The 11,063-nt window shown below is 35.9% G+C and overlaps 1 protein-coding gene across 4 annotated transcripts in view; it reads left to right on the top strand.

Moving 5' to 3' along the window:
- SPAST (spastin) overlaps nt 1–9,884 on the top strand; it is a 34,118-nt gene extending 24,234 nt beyond the window's left edge. For all 4 annotated transcript variants that reach the window (XM_059841491.1, XM_059841493.1, XM_059841489.1 and 1 more), the window contains 7 exons: nt 411–502; nt 2,242–2,321; nt 3,120–3,162; nt 3,775–3,854; nt 5,521–5,591; nt 7,427–7,467; nt 8,734–9,884. In XM_059841491.1, the coding sequence (XP_059697474.1) occupies nt 411–502; nt 2,242–2,321; nt 3,120–3,162; nt 3,775–3,854; nt 5,521–5,591; nt 7,427–7,467; nt 8,734–8,856 (530 nt within the window). In that variant the 3' untranslated portion in view covers nt 8,857–9,884. The remainder of the gene's footprint in view (nt 1–410; nt 503–2,241; nt 2,322–3,119; nt 3,163–3,774; nt 3,855–5,520; nt 5,592–7,426; nt 7,468–8,733) is intronic.
- Nucleotides 9,885–11,063: the final 1,179 nt, after the last annotated feature.

The raw sequence follows: 11,063 nt of genomic DNA on the forward strand, positions 1-11,063 counted from the left end.
GATATGACCTGCTGGGCAATCAGTAGTTCATATAAAGCATGTTAGATTACTGTTACGTTATTAGTTGGTGGTAATAGTGGGAAGAGGTGCTCTCTAAAAGAAAAATACTGTACTGCCTTTACAGAGTGTGTCCATTAAAGTTCAAACATGAAAATACATTCTGCTTGTCCTGAGTAGCAGTTTATCATCAGAAAGACTTTTTTTTTTTCCCCCCTTTCATTTGTGCTTGGCATTACCTATTCAAAGGCAAACACATCATGCAAGTTTTTAAACTTTCCTAAGATCTATCTGTCTCCTAAAGAATAAAGATCTGGTCTTCCTTAATGGAGCCTTATATTAGCAAAGCAACTTAGGCAAATAGAAAATACTTTGTTGTATGCTTAGTTAAGATGTATTTCTTTGTTTTTTAGATGAAGTTGATAGCCTTTTGTGTGAAAGACGAGAAGGTGAACATGATGCTAGCAGGCGTCTAAAAACAGAATTTTTAATAGAATTTGATGGTGTAAGTATTTAATCTTGGTATTGTTTGATTTAGCTAAATTGGCTAATGTAGGGGGTGCCAGTACAACCTATGGGTGAGTTACAAAGGGTTTGGCTGCTGGGACTTAGCCTCCCTCCCACCTCACCATAATTGGCAAACAGCTTTTTTTGGTTTTTCTTAATTTTCTACTTTCTTACTGTGGTATTCTGGAGCATGCACTGATGGACTGAAAGGTAGTGATCTGGAGATGAGCTGTAATGTCTTGGAAGATTATGGACAGAGAAGAAAGGATAACAGATGGCAGTAGTAAAGGAGCTGTGAGAACAGCTGCTCTTACAGGGCAAGAGGGACGTTTGAGGGTCGCGGAGAGCTGAATCCATGTTTGCAATTGCATGGCTTCATGAAACACTTCTCTTTATTCTGACAAAGCAAAACAAGATTAAATGGCTTTTAAATAGTTTTTTGTTTCAAAGGAATATGTGTCACAAGCATGCACTGTCAAGGGGTGAGACTTGAGGTATGAAGTTTCCAAGAGACTAGTTCAGTTTATATATCTATATATATGTATATGTATGTATGTATCTCATGTATACACAGTTTTGACGCATCAGAAAGATTAATTTCTGTGTCAGTACACCTTTTATTGAATTACAACTTTTTTCTTGGTATCCTAAGCTAGAGAAGACAGAATTCAGTAACAAGTATTTAATGGCATGAATGCAATACCCAGGAAGAGGAACTGGATTTCATAGTGGGACACAGACACGAATGAGATCAAAGAATTTTTCTGTTACAGCACTGTTCTTGTACTGAATAATTTTAGTTTTTGTTCCATTAGCACAATGGAATATTGCTACAGTGGTGAAGCAATAGTAATGAGGTACAGGAGGAGCAGATAACATCATGGAGAGGCAGCAAGGTTGGGAAAAACTCCAAAATGGACGAATCAGGACAAATAATGCAATGTGACAGTGATATGCAGAGATTATTTGCACACACATGTAGAGTTTTCCCATGAAATGAAAAGGGGAAAAATAAGTATAATGTAAAGTCTGCTGACTTAATATTTAAAGTATAACTATGTCATAGAGTATTTTGGTGAACCTTTTGAACATGGTATGGTAGCAGTGAACCTAAATCTATGAAGACTTGAACAGTAAGCAAATAATGTCTCTGATAGCCCAGAGTTTTCTCTAAAGTTTGGAAGGTCTAAGTCTCCATATTCTGGGGTATCAAATGAGTGAATTGGGAAGGAAATTGCTGTGTCTTTCTGCTATTATGGTTATTTTATAGCCTGTTTTGGTTACTGGATTCGTGCGACCTGTGTTAGATGGATCTCTGTTGTGATTTTGTGGTTCTGGCTATACTTTAGTTTAAAGTTTTGATTCTCACCCTATAGGCTTCAAAAGAGTGTTTGGTGTAAAAATCCCAGAAGAGCAGAAAGTCTCTGGTTTTTTCAACATTATGATCTCCTGGTGACTAAACTTATAGCCTTTTATAGTTTTATAGTCTCAGATTTTACCAGAAAGCCTTGTTTTGGTTTTTTGGTTTTTTTTTTTCATCTTTTCCTGGTTTGACTTTACGTTTATCTGAGGAATATTTTAAACCTACCTTAATGGAAAAAAAAACCCAAAACATATATATATTAAGATCCCATCAGTGTGCTGAATCCATGGCAAGTCTCTAACTGGTTTTGTTGTGTTTCTGCTTAATGTAGACTGTGTAAACTGAAAGCTGGCTTGCCTTCCCACATTATATAGGTGCAGTCTTCTGGAGAGGACAGAATACTTGTGATGGGAGCAACAAACAGGCCTCAGGAGCTTGATGATGCTGTTCTCAGGTATCAAAACATCTTTTTCTGAATATACACTAAGATGATATTCGTTATGAAGAACAGGTTTTGCCTAGTGTCTTGGTGAATTTTTGTGATAAGTAAAAGCTGTTCAGCAAGGCTAAATTATTTAACGTCTCAAAGAGGGGCTCTTTTCTTTTGAGATGCATCTGCACAATCATGGTGGTCTTGGAATTGTCTGAAACAGTAGTACCTGTTGAGGTCACGTCAGTGATTTTTAAATTTCTTTAATATTTTGCTTTTTTGTTATTTAGCTCTTAATGGCAAAATAAAGGAGAAAATTTGATCAGCATTCCAGATTGACCAGAAATCTAGTATTTCTTCTCTGTGAATATTGTCTTCTGGCATTCCATGCAATTACAGATCTTGCTGTATATTTGCCTTAGGACTTTTTTGTTAGAAGTACTCATACTTTAGTCTCTTTTCATTCTTGATTGAGGAAAATAGATATGTCAGCATTGCCTAAGGAAATTACTCCAAAGACTTTTTTGTGTAAAAATTAAGAGACTTCATTGCATAGCTGATAGTCAGTGATAGTTCTACCTTTAGAGTGTTTTCCCTCTGGGAGGAGTCTTATAACTTCAGATAAGAGTAAGATGGCACCAGTGGCTTGTTCCTATTTTTTGTTTGGTTGTTGGTGTGTTTTTCAAAATCTCCAGTTCTGCTTTGTAGAATTTGATGATGAAAGTGAAATTTTGTGACTTAACCAAACCAAATGTTAATTTGTATGTGCTAAATAGTTACAGAATAGTGTGAACAATGTATACATGTTTGGGTTGTTTTCAGACGGTTCACCAAACGGGTATATGTGTCTTTACCAAATGAGGAGGTAAGTATTGTTTTCCACTCACATTTTTAAGACACTCATAGACAATTCTTAACTTGCCCTTGTGGATTATTAGAGTTCCATGAACTAATTTCTGGCTCACCTTGACCATATACACTGTGCATTAATTCTGGGAACTATTTTAAGTCTTTGTCTTTTTTTTTTTCACTCATCCCAGCGGCAAATCTGGTGGTAGCTACTCACTTCTTGACTAGTGAGGTGTTGCTTAGAGACTGGCAGACATGGGCAAGTCTGAAGTCAGACTTACAGGAGCATGTTTGTTTGGCTGAAGGAGAGTGGAGAATGTTTTATTGCAAAAGACAAAAGTAATTTTCCTAATGTTTGTCACTTCAACAGGAGATCAGGAATTTTGATGAAGATTCTAATTATTCTTGATACTAGTAGTTAGGCTCTTGGTCTTGTTTTTACCCAGTCCTTACCTCTGCTCCTGAAGAGATGATAATGCACAGTCTCATTGCACAAGCACTATGGGCAAGTTTAAACTAGTGAAGCACAAAAGCAAAACTGACAAAAGCGTAGTTCTGTTCTTGCAACACAATTTTAAATGTTCCGTGAAAACAAGTTTTACATCTGATAATTTTATCTTCTTTTTAGACAAGATTGATTTTGCTAAAAAATCTTCTAAGCAAGCAAGGAAGTCCATTAACCCAAAAAGAGTTGGCTCAACTAGCTAGGTAAGTATTTTGTAACCATACTAAATAAATATATTCCTCCACTGCATTCATTCAGACTGTTTACTTCATTCAAAATTTAACTAATGTGAATCATCCGACAGCAACAACATGAATTCATTTATTTGGGGAAAATGGTTCCCTGTCAGGCTGTATGAAAGTGTTTTTATATATGCATATATAGGATACACCCAGTCAGGTTTCTGTTGTTGAAACATGCTCATCAGCTCTTTCCTTTGAGGAGGAGGGAGGAGGATGCTTCTTTCCACCCGTCCCTCAAGGAGTCCAGCTCTCCTCCCTGATGCAAAAAGATAGTACCAGTTTTGCACTTGGCATTCATTTCACATAAAAGGCAAGTTCTCTTTGCTGGTGCCTTGCTAGGCTTGTTGAATGTATTACCAACATAACAGAGCAAGCTCTTTGGATAATTTTAGGTTCTTTTCACTTTCAAATTTGATTGGGAAAATGTGGTTTAATTTTTCCCTCCTGTTATGAAATTGAGTTGTTTTATGTTTTTCATCATTGAGATTGACACAGTACTGCTGTTAGTCACCTAAATCTAATAATTTGTGTGAAGGAGATTAGACTAAAAAGCAGGTAGGGCAGGAAGGAGTGAAGACACTCTGAGATAGCAAAGATAGGCAGGTGGGTGTACTTCAGTCTGTTTCTCCTTGTTGTAGGACAACAGAGGTTAGTACAGTCTTGGATGTAGAATTTGTCTGCCTTTTAGTAATGTTGCAGAAGTTGATGTGTCATCCAACTGAATATATATTCCCTCTGTACTTGAAGGTTGTTGGCTCAGGCCACATTTAGGTTGCAGTAATAGGTAACTGGAGGAAAAATACAGTCAGTGTCCTGTGTTCTCACTGCAAATATAAGAACCAAATTACAAATGCAACTTGAGTACACCTTTTTTAAAGGGTTTAGAGAAAATGTAAAAGTTGAGCATCCTGCCTGCTTCTTTTTCTATTTTTCTTTGTTTTGAAAGAGAGAAGTATTTAACCTCCATTATGATTTTGTGTTCCTTTGTCCCTCTACAACTTTTTCTATAAACTATAACAGACTTTATGATCTCCATAAGACTAAGCTCTTGTTGCTGCAGCTAGCCACTGCTTTACATGGGTGGTGGTTTTGTTTTTAAATTTTCCTTTAGGTAACCTGTACTACACATTTTCACTTATGTTGGCATTTTGTAATGGTGGCTTCCTGGTTCAGTGGAAGCCTTTATTCTCCAGAGTATTTCACTGGTTAACTTGGATAATAAGTCTAATTCTGGAACAGCTCCTTCAGAGTGTACAGGACAATTGAGGTTTTGGTTTTACGATAATTGACAAATATTGATAAACTACTGGTACAGAAATCTCCTACAGAAATAGTAAATGTGATTGGAATCAGTTTTCATCTACAAATCCTAGTTGCTGCCTTTTTTTTTTTTTAATAGAATGTTATTTGGGACTTGAATTATACTTTAATCTGTGGAAGATCACTTATAGTGAAATATAGATCACTTATACTGAACACACTTCTGATTTATTAAACTTGAAAAATAACATCAAAGTAATACTTCTTCTGATTAAGTAACACTTCGATTATCTGCAATTAAATTGATTTGAAGCAGGTTTTTGGTTTTTTTGCCTCCTCCTTGACCCCACTTTTTCCTTTGCCAAAGAATGACAGATGGATACTCTGGAAGCGACCTAACTGCATTAGCGAAGGATGCGGCACTTGGCCCCATTCGAGGTAAGCAGCAGAGATTTTTATTGAGGTTTTGACATTAGAGTTATATTTTCTTGCATCTTTATAATTCTCAAACCTCTGAAATTTAACTTTTTTCATTGGATTTTAGTCTGTTCCTCATAATAGCATCTTTATAAGATTTACTTACACAAAGCCCTTCAGCATCTCATCATGTGAAAAAGAAAAATTTTGTGTCGTAGGAGAAAAGCAGCATGAAGTGTTTCTCACTGATTTGTAGGGTTTTTAACTAGTGTCTTTCTGAGTCTGGTGTCAGTTCTATTGTAGCTAAATTACTACTTGAATAGCAGTTGCTGATTGCATTACTTGCCCTTATAAAAGAGTCAAATCTCTTTTAAGTCTAAGGGAAGCAAAACTGAAACAAGCTATTTTATGGGATTTTTCTAGATACAGTTTGAATGGTATAGCTTTTTATATTTTTAACTCTTAATGGTGAATTGTGATCCAGATGACAACTGTGAATGATTAAGAGTTTTACTTATATTTGTTCTTTCTCTGACGTATCCAACTAGGAAGAACCCACAGTTTTTATGTGAATACTTTTTTCCAACACCTCCTCTCTTTGTTCTCTTTAACTAGCTAGTTATGTTTCCAGTAGCCACATCTGAGGGAACTGATCTTGTTTAGTGGAGATCAGTACCAGGATTTTTGTGTAGAAAAGATTGTGAAGATTTGGTGTTAGTTTTCTGTTTGTGGACATATTGTCCTACTTTACAGAAAGGTACTAAAGGCAGGCAGAGCAGAAGTGTTCTGTATTATCAGCCTATTATGTGTAAATAAAAATGGTTGCAACTCTCAAATTATTTATGGGGAGGAGAGGTCTGTTTGTGTTTTGTGGGTGTGTTTGTGTTATTATTTTTTTTAAATACTCTAGCATGCATTTTTGCCAGTGCACTCTCTCTTTTGAAAGCAGCTGTTGGAATGTAATGTTTTTACACGTTTTCTTTCAGCTGCTGAATTTGTAAAGCACATCTTTCGCAATCCTTCATAATAACTGGGAAACAGAACTGCATTAAATGGCTCTCATAAGAGACATCATGTCTCCTAAGAATTTGAATATATTTATTTAGAGTGGTGGAATTAATAATGTATGCATTTAGGTATGCAGGCCTTACTTAGCTGACAACTCACTTCACATGCAAGTCCATTTCAAGAAGAGAGCGTGTAACATTGTGCAACATATTTCTTTCACTTGCTCCTGTTTTCCATATAAAATGACACATTTTTGAAAATGTTTTGTGATATTATCCTTGCCAATCCCGTCTAGATTCTTTTTTTTTGTACTCTCCTAGCAAAATGTTTGCTGTTACATGTTGATACCATGAGATTATTGCAAGTTATCAAAAAAAAAGGGTGAATGATGCAAGAATGTTCAGATCCCATGAGTGCAGCATTGGGCAAGAAGCACTGTGATGTGACCTGCCTGATTTTATTTCAGTGTTCTTGGCTGACTGTACCTTCTGTTTCCTGAAATTCAGTAGAGAGGTTGTGGATACGACAGTTAATATGGGGGAGGCAGCTCTCTTGGCTTGTGTGCTGTTTTCCATACTTTAGGAAGAAGGAATAGTTCTGCTATCACTTTGTGCTGCACCTGCAGTAACTGAGTGTGGGAGCAGCCTGGTTGAGGAGCTGATAAATGGGGAAGAAGGAGGCAAAAACACCATGTACCTTTCTTTACAGGAGACTGTGTTGAGGCAGAAAGGTATAATTTTAGCTGTAGGGTTTTTTTTCAAGAATATAAGTGCTTTTAAAATGTTTTATTTGTCAGAAGTGATGAAAGTTTTCTTATGAAAGTCACACATCTATTTTTATTTTTACAGAATTAAAACCAGAACAGGTGAAGAATATGTCTGCCAGTGAGGTAAGCTGTTCCAGCAGCTGTATATTCCCCATTGAATAGAAGGTTTTTTCACTAGAAACTTTAAAGATCGCTTTTTTATGTGTAGCATCATACAAAATAGGATAATGTTGGGAGGTATTATGCTTTTTAATCACATCTTCGTTAATGAAAATTCTTTAGAAATAGAGATTGAGAAGATCTGTCCTCAGATGTCAGAGGTTCATGGGTAGTTTATTGGCTTTCAGGCTTCAGAGCACTTACTTTTCTGTTAGTAAGTCTGTTGTTCTTAATTTCATCTTAATTTGAGCTGACTGTCCTGTCTTTTCCTTCACACTTCACTGCAGTATTTTACCTAGCTGATGATGTCAGAGACCTGGCTTTTATTTACTCACAGTGTTACTTCCCAAGAACATTCCCAGAAGTATTATTTGAAATTACTTCTACCCCCTCCACCCCATCTTTGCATAAAACAGGTTAACTTAGGGAGAACCTAAAACAGATTTGTGCATGTATATGTATAATACTTGCATTAATTGACATGAATCATCATAAAGAAAAAGATTGAGCTCCTGACCACAAACTGCAGCTGTAAATATGAAAAAAAAAAGAAAAAAAAAGGAAGCAATTGGTACTGTGTACAGAAGTTTCTGTTCAGGTGTCTGTGCAAACCATGGTTACACAGGGGAAAATGAAGCAAAACTTAATTTCTCAGTTGCTTTTTGTGTTTATCCTGAGGTTGTGGCCAAAGCTATAAACTGGAAGGATTTGTTGCAGGAGTATAACAGCATCTGTGATAATTTGTTGTGATGTCCTCATATACACCAGCTGACACCACCTACTGAAACAGGAAGCAATGGCACAGTCTAATGAGCTATTAAGTAGCAAGGCAGATCTTACTGTTGGCAAGTGTTAGTTTATTAAAATGGTACATACTGTTAGTCTTGAATGATAAGATTCTTGCATCAGGTCATAGAATAATAGAACACCCTGGTTTGGAAGGGACCTTGAAAGATCACCTGGTCTATCCTTCTCTTGGAAAGGGAACTTAGATGAGATTATTTAACACCCTGACCAGTCATATCTTCAAAACCTCCAGCAATGGAGACTCTACCACGTTCTTGGGGGGTTGTTGCAGTGAATGTCTACTCTGTAAAAAAAATTTGTTCTTACATCAAGATGCAGCACTTGTAGAATGTGTTTTGTTAAAAGTGAATACTCAAGTACTTCCTGAATAAACTGAAGTGCGTAAACCACTTGTGACCCTGATGTCTTTCATTTTCTGTTTAGATGAGAAACATCAAACTGTCAGATTTCACAGAATCTCTGAAGAAGATCAAGCGCAGTTTGAGCCCTCAGACCCTGGAGGCGTACATTCGCTGGAACAAGGACTTTGGAGATACCACAGTGTGAGACACTACTTGAAGTGAAACACTCCTGCCTGGGGAGCAGTTGGTGCAGACAGCTGGGAATCAGCCAGAGTTTACAGGACTTTGCAGATATTTAAGTATCTGCATTAAAACTTGAGATTAAGAGAAAATTATACAATGTGAAATGTGTTCATCAAAGCCTCCTTGCCATTTAGTGAGGATTTACACACTGTAAGTAAGAGCACAACAGGACTTGAGATAAGTGAGATTCCTAGCAATCCGATTCTGGTTTGAACATTAATATAAGTATATTGTTTCTGCTACAAGGCTCTGATGATATTGATCATTGGAGGACCTTCCCCTATGTTGTGTGTGTGTTTTTTTGTTTTTAATTTTGCCATGACATTGATGAACAATGGACTTGGAACAATGATGTTCAATTCGAGGTTTGTAAACTGCAGTTCATTTTTTTTGACTTTTTTATCCTTAACGTGCCAAATAAAACAATTTCCTTGTGCAGAGTGGAAGAACAGCATTGGAGAATTACAATTATTAAAATGTTAAAAGTAGCTGGTCTGTTATTATTTGTCTTTTTGTTTTGTTGTAATGTGACTGAGTTGTTCACAGGACAGTTTTAAAGAAGACCTTTGATAGCAGAACAGCAAAAAAACCCAATCTTATAAAACCAATTCAAATTGCCTTTTAAAAGAAAAATTACTAAATAAAAGAATGGACCGAGGTACTCATTTAGTGGCAGTATTTTCTCTTAATGCATTTTGTAACGCTTTCATTGGTAGAATGTTAGCTTATGCTTACAGTGTACAACTTGAGCCCAGCTGATGTTTGAGAGAGTAGGTGATGCTAATTGTTGAGTTTCAGAAATGACGTGTTTCTACTCTGTATTTTGGTCTGTTTATGATAATTGAAAGTAAAATTTCCATTGTGATAATTTTTTTAATCTCCACATGTAAGCATTGAAATATGAGGCTACATGTTTAATACATGGCACACATTAATGTTTTTATAGCTTTCATATGTTTCAGTTTATATATTAAAGTATGAAACACTCAACTGATCTGCTTTTTTAAAAAGAAACTGCATCTTTGTACAAATACTTGTTTTTATTATATAAATGACAAGCTATTTAAAAAAACAAACTCTTAAATGGTAGCCTTTAAATACCATAATAAAGGAAAGCATTTTTGCCTTTACTTCTAAGGCCCAACATCTTGTTTACAAATTCTACACAGATTAAACACAGATGTTTGCAAGGCAGAACACTAGTTCCTTGTTAAAGCAGGTTTGTGGGTTGTTGGGTTCTTTGTGTTTTTTGGTTGGTTTGGTTTGTTTTTTGTTTTTTTTTTACACCTCTCCCAACTTAGTGATACTGCAAAAATGCATATTGTTTACTGTTGTTTTAATGAAAATGAGTTGTAAGTGTCATTTGCTTTTGGTCTTAACAGAAAATTTGGTTTTAATTTTTCATTTAACTTATTTTTCTGAACTACTTACCTGAAAGTTGACTATAAATAATATATTATATGTATATATAAAAAAAAAAAACCCAACCCTAGCTGAGAGATGCAGTTGTAGGTATAGGTATAGTAATACTCTGAGAGGACTGTGCTCACTGTGTGGTATTGAGTACTAAGTAGCAGAAACTCTGTCATACCTTTGAGATGCACATATGCAATATGTTTGGGATTCTTTTGTTTTTTCAACCAGAGATGCTTTTAACTGATCTTAAGATTAAAAGCAATCAAATAAGAGAAGATTGTGTTCCACTACTATGCCTTTTGAAATAGTCTGACCAAACCACTTCTATTCTTCTAAGGATAGGACTCTCTCAAATTTGTATGTCTTCTGTAAATGAAATGGGACTTTGGTTCCTCTGATTCAGTTTTTTGGAGAAATGCCAGAAGATTTCAGATTACTAAGTCTCATGTCTTGCTTTGCCTTAGCTCTGCCTTCAGTAAACCATTTCTGTTGTTGGAGATTCCTGGCTGACTTGATCCGTATTTGTAATATTCTTCATAGTGCTAAGCATGAATATTACTGGTGTATTAGCATCTGCCAAATAGCTACAGCTAAGAAAGGGCCTTGGTTTTATTCATAAAGCTCTGACAGACATTACTTGAGATCCTTTGCAAATGAAAACTTTGAAGATAACGCTTCTGGTTTTAAGTGTTCCTAAATGATTGTTACAAAACTGTTGGTTTTGTCCTCTCAGTTTTGAGGACCATACTGGTT

The sequence above is a fragment of the Haemorhous mexicanus genome, chromosome 3 (assembly GCF_027477595.1).
Source record: "Haemorhous mexicanus isolate bHaeMex1 chromosome 3, bHaeMex1.pri, whole genome shotgun sequence".
In the NCBI taxonomy this organism is placed as follows: domain Eukaryota; kingdom Metazoa; phylum Chordata; class Aves; order Passeriformes; family Fringillidae; genus Haemorhous; species Haemorhous mexicanus.